Source organism: Corythoichthys intestinalis, chromosome 7 (genome assembly GCF_030265065.1).
Source record: "Corythoichthys intestinalis isolate RoL2023-P3 chromosome 7, ASM3026506v1, whole genome shotgun sequence".
Taxonomy (NCBI): domain Eukaryota; kingdom Metazoa; phylum Chordata; class Actinopteri; order Syngnathiformes; family Syngnathidae; genus Corythoichthys; species Corythoichthys intestinalis.
The window spans coordinates 3,823,416-3,843,813 of record NC_080401.1 but is presented as its reverse complement, the minus strand read 5'-3'; the positions used below and the strand labels follow the sequence as shown (position 1 = coordinate 3,843,813).

The 20,398-nt window shown below is 42.7% G+C and overlaps 1 protein-coding gene across 4 annotated transcripts in view; it reads left to right on the top strand.

The window, feature by feature from the left end:
* adcyap1r1b (adenylate cyclase activating polypeptide 1b (pituitary) receptor type I) overlaps positions 1–20,398 on the top strand; it is a 119,115-nt gene that overhangs the window by 93,017 nt on the left and 5,700 nt on the right. For all 4 annotated transcript variants that reach the window (XM_057841269.1, XM_057841268.1, XM_057841270.1 and 1 more), the window contains 7 exons: positions 3,138–3,235; positions 8,553–8,685; positions 11,824–11,977; positions 12,086–12,146; positions 12,231–12,300; positions 12,374–12,465; positions 20,221–20,350. In XM_057841269.1, the coding sequence (XP_057697252.1) occupies positions 3,138–3,235; positions 8,553–8,685; positions 11,824–11,977; positions 12,086–12,146; positions 12,231–12,300; positions 12,374–12,465; positions 20,221–20,350 (738 nt within the window). The remainder of the gene's footprint in view (positions 1–3,137; positions 3,236–8,552; positions 8,686–11,823; positions 11,978–12,085; positions 12,147–12,230; positions 12,301–12,373; positions 12,466–20,220; positions 20,351–20,398) is intronic.

Genomic DNA, 20,398 nt, shown 5'->3' with positions numbered 1-20,398 from the left:
TAAAATAACCTTATTAAATGTTAAGTTATACCCAAATCCACAATACTGACATTCCAAATAATGGACTGAAACAAAAGAAATAGTTATATTGTCATTCTTTATTTAACAAAAGTGGTTGATTTAAGAAAAACTCAGATATCATGTGTGCAAAAGTATGTGAACCCCTTCAGTTAATAGGATATTGCGCCTCCTTTTGCAGAGATTACCTCAACCAAACGGTTTCTGTAGTGACTAATCAGCCTCTCACATCTACTTTGGGGGATTTTTGCCCATTCTTCCTTGCAGAACGCAGTCAGTTGAGAGAGGTTTGATGGGCGTCTGGCATGAACTGCTCGCTTCAGGTCCCGCCACAGCATTTCAATGGGATTTAGGTCAGGACTTTGACTGGGCCAGTCCAGAACACGAATCTTCTTCTTTTTCAGCCATTCCTTGGTTGTATTGCTGGAATGCTTTGGATCATTATCATGTTGCATGATCCACCTTCTGCCAAGCTTTAACTTCAAAACAGATGGCGTCAGGTTATGTTCTAGGATTTGACAATATTCCTCAGAATTCATGATTCCCTGGACTATGTGGAGTTGTCCAGGTCCTGAGGATGAAAAGCAAGCCCAGATCTTGACATTCCCACCTCCATGCTTCACTGTTGGGAGAAGGTTCTTTTGGTGGTATGCAGTGTTGACTTTTCGCCAGACATGGCGGTTTTGGTTGTGACCAAACAGTTCAATTTTGCACCTACATCAGTTGATGAAAACTCTTTTTAATTTAGTCTCGACAACACAACTGTTAAAAAAACAAAAAAAAACTACTGAATTGATTGATTAGGAAATCAGGTTGAAATAATAGAAAATTCCAAAATGTTGAGGGGGTTCACAAACTTTTGAGCAGCACTGTATGTGTGTTAGAGTAATGCAAACAGTTAGACGGTGTCTACGAGAAACTGTACCATTTTTCCCATTTCCCCCTCATGAGCCCTAATAAGGTGATTCACTTTACTGTGTCAAAGGGCATGGAGTGAAGTCTGCCTAAACTATAGTTAGATGAATGTGTTAGACTAATGCAAACAATTATATGGTGTGTGCGATTACGGTACCTATTCCCTTCAGTATGGCGGGGTACATCCACACTGGTGCTTTGTAGCTGGTCGGTGATCAAAACATTCCATTTCCAACCATATATATAGTCACTTCCAGTTGACACAACGACGCACAGCACAGAAAGTCCCAGAGCTTCATCTACGTCGGCCTGAATCCATTTGGAGATTCCGTGGGTTCCTCTGGTTTGATTTTGCCACACGTAGTGCGATACGGCACCTGTACACAATGGTTAGGTGAATAAAACTACGATACCATACACATCGCTTACTTCATTTTGTCGAGAAAAAGTATACAATACCTTCACAAAGTCACGGATAAGGTTGCCGTTGAGTGCAACATCTACTGTACCACGGCTGGAGCCTACAAGTGTGCAACACCTACATCTATATACAAGTAGCTTAGCTTAGCTTGTGCGTAAGGACTCCGAGAAGTGAAAAAAAAAAGTTTTTTTCTTTTCCAGTGGTGGAAATGGGCACCAGCAAGTAATTACAAAAAAAAAAAAAAAAACAACCTTTTTTCTACTGGCGGAAATGGGCTTCTTGTTTTGTTGAAAAAAATAAAAAAAGGTTTTCATCCTTTTTATTTTTAGTGGCAGAAATGGGCTTCCATTCATGGCACACCCTGCTTCCAATCAGACACACCTGCTGTCAGATTCACATGCGTAAATAACCTGCCAGGCTGACCCAAAAGAGCCCCCTGCTGGCCTTTAATGAATGAAATTAAAAAAAAAAAAATTGCAGCTGTATCACACAAATACATCATGCAAAAATCATACATTGTGATTTCTGGATTTTTCTATTTAGATTATCTCTCTCACAGTGGACATGCACCTACGAGGAAAATTTTAGACCCCTCCATGATTTCTAAGTGGGAGAACTTTCAAAATAGCAGGGTGTTCAAATACTTATTTTCTTCACTGTATATACAGTACTGCGCAAAAGTTTTAGGCAGGACACCTGCCTAAAACTTTTGCACAGCACTGTATATTTTTATTATATTATGTATATACAGGATATACTGTATGTATATTGTAAGATAAGCTTGTTTTTGGGTGCCAAATATACTGTATTATGCCAGTTTGCTCTTCCACAGCTATTATACGCGCACTCCCAAGCTATTATGAAGAATACAGTTTTAGCCATCATCATGTGCTTAGAGGTGATTGTTCACATCCTGCTGATGAGTAGATACACACACATATATTGATTCATCGCACAACGTCTCAGTACCTTTCCACCAAGCTACAGTACTATGAGTACAAATGTGTGTTTAAAACAATGTTATCTTGCCTGCTCAGGTAATTCAATCAGGAAGTTTTAATCGGGAAGTGTGACTGTTCAATCACTGACTAGAATAAGGAATTTGCCCGACCGAACCTGTCACGTTGGACAACAGTGTTGTAACTGTACTTTGCTCATCAACAAGCCCTTAATAAAAGCACCGAGCCCCAGGAAGAGAGTGAGAGAGAATTACTGACTTGCGAGCAGAGCGCAAAGCTCTGTCAAGTCCTCTCCCCCTGGCGGCCGCCGGTGGAAACATATCTCCGTACCTGGTCTGATCCTTCTCCCTCCCTTTCTGGGTCTTTAATTAATTACAAAAGTAAGTTTAGACCTAACAATATATTTTCCCCAAGTGGAAGCTTCCATGATCCTAATAAATTTAATAATTAAAAAAAAATATATATACAGTACTGTGCAAAAGTTTTAGGCAGGTGTCCTGCCTAAAACTTTTGCACAGTACTGTATACGGATAGTAAGTAAATTTTATTGCTGATACTGCGTTTTGGGGTCATCAACATGTTTTGCCCTCCCTCCCACAAAAGTCATACTCAGCCCATGTCTGGAATGAAATAATTTCGTAGGTATCACTGTTAATCTTTTAGATGCTCATTGAGCATGTCAAGAGCACTGTCAAGAGACAGAAAATTAGCGCTATTTCATAGGCACATTTTTTCTCAAATATGTTCTAGACATTTTATGGTTTCATATGTTCACTAACAAAGACATTTTGTTATCCTCCCTCACCTGCATTTTTCCAACTCAGGACATTTACTTGGTGCCAGTGAAGGCTCTCTATACTGCAGGCTACAGTACATCTTTAATATCCCTCACCACGGCCATGATCATCTTGTGCAGGTTCAGGTGAGAGATTTATACAAGAGACTACAGATTTAAGATTAGAAGGAATTTGTTGATCATTAAATAATTCATGCATAGGATTATTTCATGATAATTATGAACAAGTGTACGTTGATTTTGAACTCCATTTTGCAAGATTTATTTAGTCTTTTTTTTTTTTTACAGTTTCATTTGAAATAATTGTTTTCATCGAGTGGAATAGTGTCTTTAAAAAGCATAGTTGAACATGCTATTTTAAAAATGTTAGTATAGTATTTTTCAATGGCAACTATAAAAGCGACATAACTTTATTGACACTATTGTTGCTACCTTTTGTATTTATGGAATCGTTTTTACTGAAAACAACTAGCGCTTCGGTTAGGATTATTAGAAGAGGAATGTATAAGATTTTCCCTTTAATCATTCATGAAATGGCCCTAATATGCAGGGGTGAAAATGGTTAGAATTTCTTGCCGGAACTCCCCGACATGAAGGTCGCCATGGAGCCATAAATTTAATTAATTAATTAATTTATTTTTGGGTGGTAGTGGTGGTGGTGGTGGGGGGGCAGTCAAAACTACTGAAATGCAAAGAAAACTGTTTTGGTTACACACATACAAAAATTGATTTTCATTCGAAATTGTATTGTAATTGTATTTCAATGATTTGCAAAATAAAACTAAAACAGCTACAGTATAACCCCAACTTCTATCTCCTAATTTTTATTTTCCCTCATTTTCTCACATACTGAAGATAATGTAAACATTTACTTTTTGTTGTTTTTTCAACATGAAGATATAAGTAACATATACATTCAGAAAAATAAGTACGAATGACTCATATTATGCAGAGTGACATGGAATATATATTTTGAAGATCGCGCAAATATTGACTTTTTTTAAATCATAAGGAAACGAATAAGTAGCCAACATAGATGAATAAATATAAGTCCAAAGTGCACATTGACAGCTAAGATGTTCTGAACCTCCCCAACAGAGCAAATAAAACTAAATATGATTGATAAACTTCCTTAACTCTTTCCTTGCTCTTAAAGATTTGATCATTTTCTTTTGCATTGCCCCCCCTTTTTCTTTATTTTGGGCTGTTTCAGAAAACAAGCACATTTGAACCAATCAGAGCTAACTATCTCTGGTGATCACATGTCAGTATGTCAGCCAGTTGAACGGATAAATGAGTCCAGGTGTTTTGCTTTGCTGCGTGCATTCGCACATTGACGTGACTCGTCATCGTCAGACTCAGATTACTACAGCAGCTGGGGAAACCTCCATGCCGTCCGTGGAATAAAATAAATACCGGTGGAAACGGATTACGCTACACAAGCACTTTACTATGCTTATTGTTAATACTTGTTTATGTAAATCTGATGTTGGTAGACTGTTTTCTTCTTGGATCTGAAATGCATGTGTGGCAGCTTTGTATATATATATTTTTTAACATAGCGTTTTGACAGTTGCTGTCATATTTTCGGAATCAAACCACCTTATACCGGAACTGCGTTCCGGCCCTGAATCTTATACCGGAACTGCGTTCCTGACCGTTCTGGCCCACTTTCACCCCCCCTAATATGTCAATAGACTTTAAAGAAACATGTTTTTTTGGAAATCCTTCTAACACGGTTCTCAATTGTGAGATTCTCCCATTTTAAAAGTTGATTTTCAGCCTTTATAAGTTGTTATTGTTTTAATTCTGTGTTTACAAAGGCTGTCCCACTCTCTTTCCACCAATCAGCCAAGTACAAGATAAGGTCTTCCAACATCCAGGTTGCCAGAGCTCTGTAGGCTTCATAAACTAAGGTTGCAGAAATAAAACAAGGATATGCATATACTTCGTGCACTTGTATTACAAGTATGTTTACTTGTACAAGAATGTGTACTTAACATTACTCAACTGTGATTACTTGTATTACAGGTACATGTATTTGCATGTACTTGTACCAAAAGTACATGTTTTTGCATATACTTACACTACCAGTATGTGTTCTTTCATGTACTTGCGTGCAATTTCTCCAGAAATTGCATTTTCAACTTTTGATTAAAATGCAATAGTGGTATGATAATGCAGCTTAATTCTCCATTGTGAACACTTATCTGGCAGCCCAAAGGTTAGTGATGGAATTTAATGAAGTAAAAGTACTTCGTTAATGTACTTAAGTATATTTTGGGGTATTTGTACTTTACTCAAGTTCAAATACGAAGTGGCACTTTTTACTTCACTACATTTTACAGCAGCTACAGTTGTGGTCAAAAGTTTACATACACATGTGAAGAACATAATGTCATGGCTCTCTTGAGTTTCCAGTTATTTCTACAACTCTGATTTTTCTCTGATAGAGTGATTGGAACAGATACTGCTCGATTTTTGTTTCGTCTGACCACAGAACTTTCCTCCAGAAGGTCTTATCTTTGTCCATGTGATCAGCAGCAAACTTCAGTCGAGCCTTAAGGTGCCGCTTTTGGAGCAAGGGCTTCCTTCTTGCACGGCAGCCTCTCAGTCCATGGAGATGCAAAACACGCTTGACTGTGGACACTGACACCTGTGTTCCAGCAGCTTCTAATTCTTGGCAGATCTGCTTTTTGGTGATTCTCGGTTGAATCTTCACCCTCCTGACCAATTTTCTCTTAGAGGCAGGTGATAGCTTGCGTTTTCTTCGTGATCGTGGCAGTGACAAAACAGTGCCATGCACTTTATACTTACAAACAATTGTTTGCACTGTTGCTCTTGGGACCTGCAGCTGCTCTGAAATGGCTCCAAGTGACTTTCCTGACTTGTTCAAGTCAATGATTCGCTTTTTCAGATCCATGTATGTATATTTTTGACCCAGCAGATTTGATCACTTTTTCTGTTAACCCATAATAAAGTCAAAAAAGAACCAAACTTCATGAATGTTTTTTGTGACAAAGAAGTATCTGTTCCAATCACTCTATCGGAGAAAAATCAGAGTTGTAGAAATAACTGGAAACTCAAGAGAGCCATGACATTATGTTCTTCACAAGTGTATGTAAACTTTTGACCGCAACTGTATCTGTACTTTTTACTCCACTACTTTTCAAATTATTACTTTAAGTTGTTTTTGTTTTTTTCAATGTGAATTGTTGAGTTTTGTTTCAAAACTATACCGTAATTGAGCACTAGAGGCAGCAACACGAGTACAAGAAAGATTTGGCAGATGATGATGATAAGAAGATATTGACCAATAAAAATCACCGCACTCTTGTACAGTAGATGGCGGTATGCACCTGATAGTTGTTTGCAATCCACCATAAAGCCAAGCTAAGTTTGTTTAGCTTCTGTTTACATTGCAATCAGTTTTATTGCTTGTTTTTTTTCCCCATTCTGCACAGTTTTAAATAAAACCGAGCACTCAATTAATTTTTCTGGCTCTTTCTTTGAATATTGACTCAGATCTCTGCAAGTACCGTTACTTGAGTAATTTTTTTCTTAGATAGTTGTTGTCTCATTTCTCGGGCGGGCAGGCAGTGTGGACCCAAATGCAAGGACAGCACAGAGACGAGGCAGACAAGCGGTGCAAAAATGATTTAACACAAGCTAACAAAAAACAAAGTACTGTTCAAACAAAAGACTGCGGGATCCACAACTAAGGCAAACAAAACTGGTCCCAAACTTCTGCGTTGCGATGACGGCATAGCGGCGATGTAGACCCTACGGCGTCAATGAGCATTCGATAGTTCTGCGGCAAGGGAACGCGCCAAGCCACTAAAGGGTGTGGCGTTGTGTTTGTACTGTTTTGAGGGACTCTTGTCGACTTCCTCTAGTTTTCTTCCGGTTACACAACAATGCCAAGGGAGATGGAACACTTGAATGTGGAACTTCAGCTCATCAACATTGAAAAACAAATATTGATCCAACAAATGTTGAGGCGCAGGCGACGCAGAAGACGGTTGCGGAGGTCCTCTGTCCGACTGTTGATGCCGCACAGAGACTGGGAGTTTACGAATTCTAGCATCAGGTGGAAGCCAGCAAGCTGCGTTGTCCAGCTTTTTGTCCGATTTCTTTTCCGTGTCCTACAACCAGCCAGTGGGAAGCTGTAGCAGATTTCTGGCTGCTATGGAACTTCTCAAACTGCATTGGAAGCCTTGATAGTAAACATATTATCATAAAAGCACCGAGGCACTCTCAATCAGTGATGATGTATCAAGTGTGTGAACTGTCTGCTGTTGAAAATTAAACATCAAAACAACTCTTTTGACACCAATCCTGTGCTCTATTCTTCATATAGAAGTGTAAAATGTAAATAAGTCCCAGAGTCACAGCAAACATATGTACGCAATAAATGATAAAGTGCACCAACAGAAAAATATGACATAAAGTGATAAAAAGCTGATAGTTTTTGGCCGATTGTGTCACCGCTTCGTGTGGCCATTCGCTTCCGAACACACACATACTTGTCTCGGACGTTCCTCCATTTTTTTATGCAGTGGCTGACCGCCAGCCCCGTATTTTCAGCAATCTCCTTCCATTAATTGTTTGCCATTTGGCAATCTTTATAATGTCTTGACGAGACATTGTAGAGGTTGTCGTACTTGCGGACCTCTTCGATGATACTTTCGATGGCTTGGTCCATTTTTGCGTGTAGCACAACAATGTTTGAAAATGGCGGTGATTTTGCGCTGAACAACAACAGTCTGAGCGGACCAATCTCAGTCCATTTGCGTTACATCACCACGCGTTGATGTGACGCCCAGTCAGGAATCTGTGGAGGTGCACGTCAGGCTACGGCGAAGGGTCGTAAATCGGGTCTGTCTTGATGGCGTAGGTCTGTCGCAGAAGCCTAACTCGGCCTTGACTGTGATGCTTTGACACGATGGTGGAATGGCCTCGCCTTTATACGGTGACGGAAAACAGAAGGCAAAGAGGCAAACTTTTGAGTCCGGCCTCCAAATGCATTTATGACGCAATAATTACCACTCAAAACAAGATGTTTATCATTGTTTGTCTAGATTTAAGAAAAAAAGTACGATCAAGGCGTCATAAATTTTCAGTGTACATTTTGCTCCTTTAAAATGTTCATCCTAGTTTAAATGACTTATTAGTTATTAAGACTGCTGGCCTTCAAATATTCATTCATTCATTCATTTTCCATGCCGCTTATTCCTCACGAGGGTCGCGGAGGTGCTGGAGCCTATCCAAATATGTTTATGAAAACATTTCACACTTGATGTCAAACCGAAATGTATTCAATGTATAGCAAAAAAACAGTGTTCACCTGACTGCTCCAAATCTTTTGTTAGGGGATATACGGTATGTCAAGTTGTCATCATAACAGTCATCATCCTTATCATTTCTTTTGCTTTCTATACAGGAAGCTGCACTGTACGAGGAATTTCATCCACATGAATCTATTTGTGTCATTCATCTTGAGAGCTATTTCTGTCTTTATCAAAGATGGTGTGTTATATGCCAAGGAGGACAGTGAGCACTGCTTCATACATACTGTGAGTAACACACTGTACACACTAACCTGTGGTTTCTATATAATCAAATATATTTTAAAGATAACGCTAACATTGACATCTGATGCTTAGTTGGGTTAAGAGGTGGGTAGAGTAGCCTTTTTTTTTTTTTTTACTCAAGCAAGAGTAGCTATACTTCAAAATAATATTACTCAAGTAAAATTAAAAGTAGTCATCCAAATATTTACTCAAGTACAAGTAAAAAATGTGTTCGGTGAAAAGAATACTCAATTAATGAGTAACTGCTAATTACAATGTCACATTTTTTTAAAACAATGGTATATATATTTTTTTTCCCGCAGCACAATGTCATCTATATGAGATGTTATTTTTATACTATAAGCGATTACATGACCATATTAGGCCAAAAGAATATATAAAAATCATTGAATTCTGACTACAAAAACCTACAAAAATGAAACATCAACCATCCAAAGAGCATGCGTGCCCTCTGGTGGGGAAAAAATTCCTACCATTAGATATAACCAAGCCTATCTCCGGTTTTCTGTAGTGTGTCTGTACCAAATAAAAACTAGGACGGAGTTGGAATCTACACTTTTGAGTAATGTTGATGGAGTTTCAAATATTGTTTTTTTTTTTTACAGCACTTTGAAAAAAACGCGTTCATGACTTCATGCATGTGTGTGGTCATGTGACTGTATTGTTACACCTGACTGGCAGAGGTGGGTAGAGTAGCCAAAAATGTTACTCAAGTAAGAGTAGCGTTACTTCTAAATAATATTACTCAAGTACAAGTAAAAGTATTCGTTGAAAAGACACTTAAGTAATGAGTAACAATGTGAGTAACTGCTTCCGGATTTATTTATTTATTAAAAATAATGGTATATAATTTTTTCAACACAACTTCATCTATATGAACTGTTATTATGATAATGTAGTGTAACCCAGTGGCCCCTAACCTTTTTTTTCAGAACACCATTTTTACACTAGTCACGTCTCATCCCGTCTTTCCTGTTCATTTTGCTTTTTATTTGCTCGTTTTGTGAAATATCGACAGTGCTGTCATGCTCATTAATGTTCCTTTCAGGTTCAAATTGAAAGGGTTGAACAGATGACATGTTTATGTCGCAAGAGTCGTACTCTGGAAGCCCAGCAGCGTAAGCATGTGACGTCACCGCTCTGTGACGTCAAGAACAATGGCGAACCAATGATACAGGACGTTTTTAACCGAAACCACTCTTGGCCAACCACAGGCCAGTTGTGAGAACCGTGGGGCTGAATGGCGTCACATAAACCTAACCATGGCCATTTTCCTTAAAAGCTGGACAACTAGCGTCCGGCTAATGGGTTGTGCCAGACGCCGGACACATTACTGACATTTTTGAGTGTCCCTCCTAGCCGCATAATATGCAAAACGTACTTGGTTGTAGGCTCCTCTTCTATAGCAAAAGCGCAATGAACTGGTACCATTCCCCGATGGTTGGCAATACCTGCTGAGATGCTGACCCTTTTAAGTGACAGTATTATACCAAAAACATGAAACAAAAATAATCAAATTTAGACAAGAACAGATTACCCTTTGCCCATCGAAAGAGCATGAGTGCCCTCTAATGGAGAAAAAAGATTATTACCTTTGATTGGTATAATTATGGTTATTATTATGATGGCTCAGTGGTGAAACAGACAGTCACCGACGGCATCTCTGGCAAAAATAATGTCAATATGTAGAACAAAGATGAAAATGTAACGACTCTGACGTAGCCCAAACTAGCAGAGTAAGAGTACTGTTTCTTCTTCACAAATCTACTCAAGTAAAAGTAAAACATATTGTGTGGTAAAACTTAGAAGTACATTTTCTCAAAAAGTTACTCAATTAAATGTAACGGAGTAAAGGTAGCACGTTAAGACCCACCTCTGCTGATTGGCATCATGGAGTCATGTCATGCCTTTTTTTTTGTTTGCGACATCTCATTGGTGAAACTAGTAGAGCCCAGTGGGCATCTCTGGGAAAAATAAAGTCGCATCTTAAAAAGGCATGTGCCAGTTACCGGCTTCAAGGTTTCCCGGTGTATGAAAACATCACGGTTTCAAAACCACTAAAATTTTCCACCATACAGTAGTACGGTATTAGCGATTTTTATGTCCCATTGTTGTTAGTGAAGCAGATAACGTGAATAGATAGCATGCCAAGACGGCTAACTAATTTCCTCGCCTAACCTACTTAACCTACTATTAACTACTACTACTACTACTAATACTACCAATACTACTACTATTAGTATTAACCTACTTTTGTAAAGTCTTCCGCCATTGTAAACATCTGTTCAAAATAACATTTTCATAATGCAGCCTGTGGTGTTTTATCTCTATGGCGACTTTCTGTGCTGAGAGAGGGCGTGTGTGTGTGTATATAATGTGTAAATCATGATACGAGTCATACAACCGTTGCTCTGTCTCTTGCTCTCACTAACCATTAATATTCAACTAATTAATATTAATAGAAGAGATATGTGTTTTACATAAAATCAATTCGATCATATATTGTTTCAGTCCAGTTCCTTTTTTTTTCAGTTCGTTCTAGTTGAGCAACTTGAGCTGTGGCTGTGGGTTTAGTCAATAAGTTATATTTATTTCACTTTTATTTAAAATGTTTCAGTTAACTATTTTTTGTTATTTTATTTATGTATTTTAACGTGACAGTCATGTCGATGTTCCATTTTGCAAATATGTTGTAAAAACTAAAAAATTCCTGTTCAACAGATAAAAAAAGACGTTATTTTAACCCATACATCTCAAAATAACACATTTTAGTGCTATAATTGCAATATCGTGAAACGCGGTATTTTAGCTTATGGTGATTATACCGTCAAAATCTCATACTGGCACATGCCTAATCTTAATATGTAGAATAAAAAGGAAATTTGTAACGACTCAAAGTAGTGAATTAAGTGTAGCGTTTCTTCTTCTTCAAAAATCTACTCAAGTAAAATTAAAAAGTATGGTGTGGTTAAACTACTCTTAGAAGTACAATATTCTCCAGTAGTTACTCAAGTATGTATAATGCATTACTACCCACCTCTGGTTGTGTTATCAGGGTGCCCACAAGTACACCTCAAAAATCCCTCTACTCACAGCTGTCCATTCTTTCTTCTCTTGAAGTTGGAATGCAGAGCAGTAATGTTATTCTTCCATTACTGTGTCCTCTCTAACTATTTCTGGCTGTTCATCGAGGGTCTTTATCTCTTCACCTTACTGGTGGAGACTTTCTTTCCTGAGAAGAGGTACTTCTATTGGTACATCATCATTGGCTGGGGTGAGACTGCTGCTGTTATTAGAGACTTTACTCAAAGATTCAATGTAATCAGATGCTGGATTTGATCCCAATATTTTATTTTTCCTATTTCATAATACTCCACAATAGGAGCGCCTACCTTGTGTGTAACCATCTGGGCGGTGCTAAGAGTGCATTTTGATGATATGGGGTATGATTGTAAGACTCTTGAGTCAGAAATGGACTGTTTCATTGAAAGTGTTGTTAATTTTTAATTATTGTATCTCTATTTCAGTTGTTGGGACATGAATGACCATGCTGCCATCTGGTGGGTGATTAAGGGACCTGTGTTGGCTTCAATTATGGTCTGTTTGAACCTTGTTCTGTGAAATGATCTTTGCAACATGATGTCAATCATGCTTGTGTTTTGATGAATAGATCAACTTTGTGCTCTTTATTGGCATCATTATCATACTCGTCCAGAAACTGCAGTCCCCAGACATTGGAGGAAATGAATCCAGTATTTACCTGTAAGTGTGTGTTTATTTATGGAGAGTGCCCAATCAAAACACATCACCATTAACTACATAAAGGCATAGTAATTAAAGAATGGTTGCTGAAGAATTCATATCTCAGCTGAAATTCCTCCTTTGTGAAACTGTATTTGGGTTATAAAATGGTGGGAAATGATTCATTTTACTTAAACTATATTGAAGTATGAACGGATAAGAATACAACAGCAAATAGTAACTAGACCTATGAGGAGGACTGAACAGGCCCTCGCAGTTGGGCGCAACTTGGACATCACGCAGCTCAGGGTGTTTGCGGATACTTCCTCTCTAATCATCTCATTAGAAACTAACGTGCTCGGAAACAGGCCTCTTTTTTTTGTGTTTAGAGCATGGCTGAGATATTTTTGTATATCCTGAGATAAGAAATACATAAAAACATACCTAGGTGAAAAAAACCCTATTGAAGAGGGTCCTACAAAAAAAGAGGTCCATGCAGTATCACCGTTATTCAAAACCAAAATGAATCTTCTATTTGGGCCAATTTGATCAAGTATGCCAAATTTTGTGGCTCTATTAGCTGCTCAGTCCCTGAAGAACTCTACTGTCTTTAATGGCGAACAAAGGGTTTTCATGGAAACAGTCTTGTACCTAAACTGATCAACCAACCAAAGAAATTGGAAATGCAGTAGAAAAATGACTGTGACTTTCTGTTGCCACTAGTTGGCCCTGTACGGTTAATGCAAATGACCCCTACAGGACCCTTCAGGGTACAACTCTCATCAAGCACCCTACAGGACCCTTCAGGGTACGAATCTCATCAAGAACTTTGTATCAGGGAGTTATTAGTCATTTACTAAATTTGGCGTGTTGCCAAAAAAAGGCCGCCTTTAACATCCCGCCCAGGTCAGGCCCGTGATAGAAAACTCACCATTTTGACAACTTTAGATCTCATATGTCTCATGAACAGTCTCACCAATTTGAAGGAGGATCCAACTAATTCCCTAAGCACCGATGTCTCAAATTTGCACCCTGTAAATCGAGGACATGAAGAAACAGGCTTGACCTGGGAGACGTGGAACGTGGGATGGACGCGGAAATGACGAGGGAGCCTGAGGCGCACGGCTGCAGGGTTCACCACCTTTACAATTTCGTACGGGCCTACAAACCGGGGGGTCAGCTTAGCTGATCCAGTCTTCACAGGCAGGGACTTGGCCGCGAGCCAAACCTTCTGGCCCACGGTGTAAACGGGCGCTGGCATGCGACGGCGGTTGGCCTGGACACATTGTTGCTTGCGAAGCCCGTTGGAGCGCCGCGCGAGCCCGTTCCCAGACCCGGGAGCACCGGTTGACGTGAGCTTGGACCGAGGGGACTGCAATGTCTTTTTCCTGTGATGGGAATAACGGCGGCTGATAGCCAAGGGAGCAGAGGAACGGGGACATACCAGATGAGGCGTTCGGGAGGGAGTTGTGGGCATACTCAATCCATGCCAGATTGTCGCTCCAGGAGGCAGGATGGGCCTGCGTGGCGCATCGAAGGGCGGCCTCCAGTTGTTGATTCGTGCGCTCGCATTGCCCATTTGACTGCGGGTGATAGCCGGAGGAAAGACTCACCGAGATGCCCAATGCCGCGCAGAAAGCCCTCCACACCTGGGAGGTGAATTGTGGTCCCCGGTCCGAGACCACATCTGCTGGGATACCATGCAGGCGGAGAACATGGTGAGTGAGCAGATCAGCCGTTTCTGAGGCGGTGGGAAGCTTGCGAAGAGGAACGAAGTGGGCTGCCTTGGAAAACCGATCAACTATTGTGAGGATTGCTGTGTTGCCTTTGGAGGGAGGAAGACCGGTGACAAAGTCCAGGGCGATATGTGACCATGGTCGGCTCGGGATAGGTAGTGGGTGTAGCAGTCCTGCGCTGGGCCGGGTGGTAGTCTTGCTGCGTGCGCAAACCGTGCATGCAAGGACGAACGAACGGGCGTCTGTCACAAGGGTCGGCCACCAAAACCGCTGTCGCAGCACCGACAACGTCCTCCTAATGCCAGGGTGGCAAAACAAACGAGATGAGTGGGCCCATTCTAATACCTGGGCTCGAAGGTCCGGAGGAACAAAGAGCGTAGACTGTGGCTCCCCACGAGGGTCGGGGTGGTCCCTGAGTGCCTCTTTGACCTTCGCCTCGATCTCCCACTCCATGGCAGCGAGGAAGCAGGTTGGAGGGAGGATGGTTGAGGGTTCCGCCTGAGACTGGCTCTTCTGGAATTGCCGGGACAGGGCATCGGGTTTTGTATTCTTGGAGCCTGGAATGTAGGACAAATTAAAATTGAACCGGCAAAAATACATGGCCCACCTTGCTTGACGCGGATTGAGACGTTTGGCGGACTTGAGATATTCAAGGTTTTTGTGATCGGTGAGCACAAGGAACGGTGAGGACGCTCCTTCCAGGTGATGGCGCCATTCCTCAAGGGCCATCTTCACAGCAAGGAGTTCTCTATCGCCGATGCTGTAGTTACGCTCTGCTGAGGACAACCTGCGGGAAAAATAGGCGCACGGGTGCACTTTGCCGTCGGTTCTGCGTTGGGACAACACTGCACCCACTCCGACCTCTGAGGCGTCGACCTCAACAATGAACTGAAGTGCTGGGTCGGGATTGACCAGCACAGGAGCCGTGGTGAAACGTGCTTTGAGGTCACGGAAGGCTGCGCCGGCAGCGTCAGACCAGCAAAAGGGCGTAGCTGTGGAGGTGAGGGCCGTGAGAGGAGCAGCAATCCGGCTGTAGTCACGGATGAAGCGACGATAGTAATTCGCAAAGCCCAAGAAGCGCTGGAGCTGTTTCCGGTCGGCAGGAAGTGGCCAATTCAGGACCGCCGAGACCTTAGCTGGGTCCATGCGTAGTTGGCCCTTGCCAATGATGTAGCCCAGGAATTTGGTTTCAGGGACGTGGAACTCGCACTTTTCGGCCTTAACAAAGAGCTTGTTCTCCAGTAGACGCTGTAGTACTTGACGGACATGTTCCTGGTGTTCAAGGGGGTTGCGAGAGTAGACCAGGATATCATCGAGGTAAACCACCACGAACCGATTGATCAGGTTTCCGAGGACATCGTTCACGAGGTTCTGAAAGACGGCGGGGGCGTTGGTGAGACCGAACGGCATAACGAGGTATTCAAAGTGACCCAGGGGGGTGTTGAATGCGGTCTTCCACTCATCCCCCTCTCGGATACGGACGAGATGATAGGCGCTGCGGAGATCAAGTTTGGTGAATATGGTGGCGTCCTGAAGGGGGGTGAACGCAGACTCGAGGAGCGGGAGCGGATATTTGTTCTTCACTGTGATGTCATTCAGCGATCGATAATCAATGCACGGGCGTAAGCCGCCATCTTTTTTCGGCACAAAGAAGAATCCGGCGCCCACCGGGGAAGAGGACGGCCGTATAATGCCGGTTGCCAAGGATTCCTTAATATACTGCTCCATCGCCTCCCTCTCAGGCCGTGAGATCGAAAACAGGCGCCCCCTGGGGAGGACTGCACCTGGGAGGAGGTCAATAGCGCAGTCGTACGGGCGGTGTGGGGGTAGCGAAGCTGCGCGTTCCTTACTGAAAACTTGCCCGAGATCATGATAACACTCTGGGACTGTGGAGAGGTCAGGTGGCTCCACTTCTGGGACAGGGCAGGACGGCATTAGTGACGACAGAAGACAGTGTGCGTGACAATACGAGCTCCAGGCGGTTATCTTGGGGTGTGACCAGTCAATGGAGGGGTTGTGTTTTTTCAGCCAAGGCAGCCCGAGGACAAGAGGAGAGCGAGGGCTCCTGAATACGAGGAAAGGGCTCACCTCCCGATGATTACCGGATACGAGGACGTTGACGGCTTCGGTCTGATGGGTCACCCGGAACAAGACTTGGCCATCCAAGGCAGTGGTCTGTAAAGGGGCAGAGAGAGTCTGCGTCGCCAACCCCAATTGATGAGCCAGCTCCCCGTCGATGAAATTTTCATCTGAGCCGCAGTCCACCAAGGCGGTGATGGTCCGTGACTGGCCCCTACAGGAGAGCGTAACCGGGAGTTGGAGCCGGCGAGAGGGAATGTTGCTCATATGGCTCACGAGTAGCCCCTCTGCTACTGGCGGGCCCGAGTTTCCCGGGCGTAATGGGCAGTTGCGAAGGAAATGTCCTGCTGTTCCACAGTGGATACATAATTTGTTGTTAAATCTTCGCTCACGTTCACCTGTAGTTAGTCTGGTTCGGCCAAATTGCACAGGCTCCGGGTTGTTGACCGGGGGCGCTCCTCCGTGCACGCGCGCAGCCCTGGGTGACGGACCGGGAGGCGAAAGCGGCCGGGGGAGAGAGACGCGGGCGGGCGGAGCCTCCAGCTGCTCCCGGCGCTGTCTCTGTCGTTCGCGTAGCCGATTGTCCAGCTTGATCGAAAGAGCGACCAAGTGATCAAGCGAGGAAGCTTCTCTTGTGGCTAGTTCATCTTTGAGGGATTCGCTCAGTGCCCGGATGAAAACTTCCTGTAACGCCTCGTCATTAAATTGGCTTTGCGCCGCCAGCGTTCGGAACTCTATGGCGAACTCTGCAACGCTGCGGGCTCCCTGGCGCACCGACATGAGTCGCTTGGCGGCTTCTTTGCCCCGAACGGGGTGGTCGAAGACCTTTTTCATTTCGTCTGTGAAGCAGGCGTAGGAATTGCACACGGGGGAATTATGCTGCCACACTGAGGAAGCCCACTCCAATGCGGCGTTGCGAAGGCAGCTGATCAAATACGCTATCTTCGCCCGGTCATCCCGGTAAGTAGATGGCTGTTGTTCAAACACCAGGCTACATTGCACAAGAAAGGCGCGACAAGTGCCGAGGTTGCCGTCGTACGGGGCCGGTGCGGGGACGTGAGGCTCTCGGCCCGTCGTCGATGACGCCGGGTTGCTTGCGGGTATGTGGCACGGAGGGGTAGCGGCGTGACGTGGGGCTGACTGGGCTAATCGGGCTGGTGGAGGTGGTGTGAGCTGCTCTTGTATGGCTTGGAGTGAATGGGAAATGTCCGTTACCTTATTGAAGAGGAATTCTATGGCTTGGTGGTGGTCGCGGAGTGACGTGGGCGAGTCGGCGGGTTTGTCTGCGGGATCCATTATGGCCCGATCAAACTGTTAGGTTGTGCGTGAGCAGGAAGGGATCCCAATGCAGACAACTTCTGGCGAGCAGTATTTTATTAGCAATCGCGAGAAGAGCGTGGCGGGTGGAAGTTTGCTTGGCTCGGGGTAGTTGAGCTGACGAGGAAGCTCGGAAGGGAGGCAAGCGTGGAATCCGACGAGGGGCGCGCAGAAAACAGGACCTGGGGCGAAAGCAAGGTAGTCGTGAGCCAGTGAGCAAAGATATCATGTAAGGAATGCGAGATACAACTGACGTGAGTAACAGACGAGTTGATCGGGCGATGTGGTGGTGCGTCCGCTGGGCTTTTAAAGCTGGCTGATGGTAATTGCCCACAGCTGTGGCCGCTCCACCCATCTGACATCAGACCTGTAATCAGGCAAAATCCCCTCACCTGAGGCAGGGCTCAGGAAGGAGGCGCGGAGGCCCTAACACGTCCAGCATCGTAATTTGGGAGTTTAGCTCGCTGTATAGCCAGGACTGAGCCGTAGCGTCCTGGTGAGGACAGTATATTCGCATTTCGTTGTTCCTGTACTGTACACTTACTGTATTTTTCGGACTATAAGTCGCACCGGAGTATAAGTCGCATTTTTGGGGGAAATTTACTTGATAAAATCCAACACATAGAACAGATATGTCATCTTGAAATGCAATTTAAAATAAAAATGCAACAGAGATACACATGCTGAATAAGTGTACGTATGATAATGTTACATGATGCATGAACAACGAAATGCGAACGTGGCCGGTATGTTAACGTAACATAGCTATTAAAAGTTATTCAGATAACTATCGTATAAAGAACATGCTAACAGGTTTACCAAACCATCAGTGTCACTCCAAAACACCAAAATAACATGTGAAATGATAAAATAATGTGTTAATAATTTCACACATAAGTCGTTCCAGAGTGCAAGTCGCACCCCCAGCCAAACTATGAAAAAAACTGCGACTTATAGTCCAAAAAATACGGTATTCAGCATGTTGTTCTCCATTGTATTTTTATATTAAATTGCCTTTCAAGATGACATATCTATGTGTTGGATTTTAAAAAGTAAATTTCCCCCCAAAAGGCGACTTAAACTCCGGTGCGACTTATATACAGTGGTACCTCTACATACGATCGCTTCGACACACGAACTTTTCGACATCCGACGTAAAATTTGACTCGCCATTTGTTTCTACATCCGACGACATGTTCGAAATACGACGACAATGGCAGCACCGCAGATGAATGCACGGCGGATTTTCTTGTGTGACAAATCAACACTGGTTTCAGAAAAGGTTGGTACAGGTGGTGAAACAAGGAAAAAGTTGACGCTTACCTTCTAAATGAAGATGCAAATGACAGAAAAATATGAGCGTAGGGTGGGCATCCGTGAAATGGCTCAACAATACATCTCCACGGTCCTCCTCCGACCATCGTTCGCCAGTCTTTATAAGTTAAGCTGACAATTCTTATTGTGGTAACATCTGCAGAGAAATCGCCAACTTCGCCACGTTTTTATCATTTATTTCACAACTTATTCAAAACAAAAACACCTTCTGTCTGCCGCAATTGACGGTGTTCTCAAGAAAGCATTCAAAGTGAAAGTGAAACTCAAGCTCACCAGTCTCTCTGGCACGTCAGCTCCGCGGTGCGTTCAGGGTCAGCAAAAAACGTCCGCCACATTACAACCCGATTCGTTACATTAATACAGGAATTATTATTATTATTATTATTATTATTCCGATTTTGATTTATAATTTATTTGTTTTGCTATGTGTAATTGCCATTTGTAATAGTACCAGCAGTATTTTTTAAGGATTTAGTGAAGGTTTTTGGGCTGTGGAACGAATTAATGGAATTATAATGTATTCCTATGGGAAAATCCTGCTCGACATACGACCATTTCGACTTACAAACAAGGTCCTGGAACGGATTAACTTCGTATGTAGAGGTACCACTGTATATGTTTTTTTTTCTCTTGGTTGGGCATTTTATGGCTGGTGCGACTTACACTCAGGTGCGGCTTGTAGTCCGAAAAATGCGGTATCTTAATATATTTCATCATATTGATTGTTTTGTTACGGCTTCCTCAAAAGTGTCACTCACATTTCATGCCGGGCAAGCCCTTTACCACATATCTCTGCTTACATAGAAAGTTCTGGAGATCGTCAGTCGTCACAGCCAAAAATAATTGATGTGGCTCAATGTCCAAAAACAGGTATTGATTGACACCAAAAATTACAAAGGCCTTGGGAAAAGGGAATTGCTATTTTTTTTATCAAGTGGATCCATGCAAAAAAAAAAAAAAAATCTTGTTTAAGGATTCGAAAAAATAACAATTTCATTTTTCATCTGATTAATAGTGGAGAAAAAAAAATCAATAAAGGCCAACATTTCCAGGAAGCAGGCAATTTTAAATGCCAGAAGTGTTTTAGCCAATCAAATGCGAACAATTGAGATTTCAAATTTTCTAGGCTATTGTGTGTCTATCTAATGTTGTTGACATGCAACTTGTCACTACTAATGAAATGTGCTTGCCCATATGAAGTTATGCATTGCTTTGCAACTGTGTCAATGCGCATGTGTCAATAAGAGAGAGAAATGTGCATTGCCTCTTATTGGAAACTGACAGAAAGACTTTTGTCGCTCTTCGGCAGGAGGTTGGCGCGCTCCACTTTGCTCCTGATTCCTCTGTTTGGGATCCATTACACAGTTTTTGCCTTCTCCCCTGAGAATGTCAGCAAAAGAGAGCGTCTAGTATTTGAGCTCGGCTTAGGATCCTTCCAGGTAATTAGTTAATTTTTCTGGTCAAAATCAGTTCATGGGTGTGTAAAT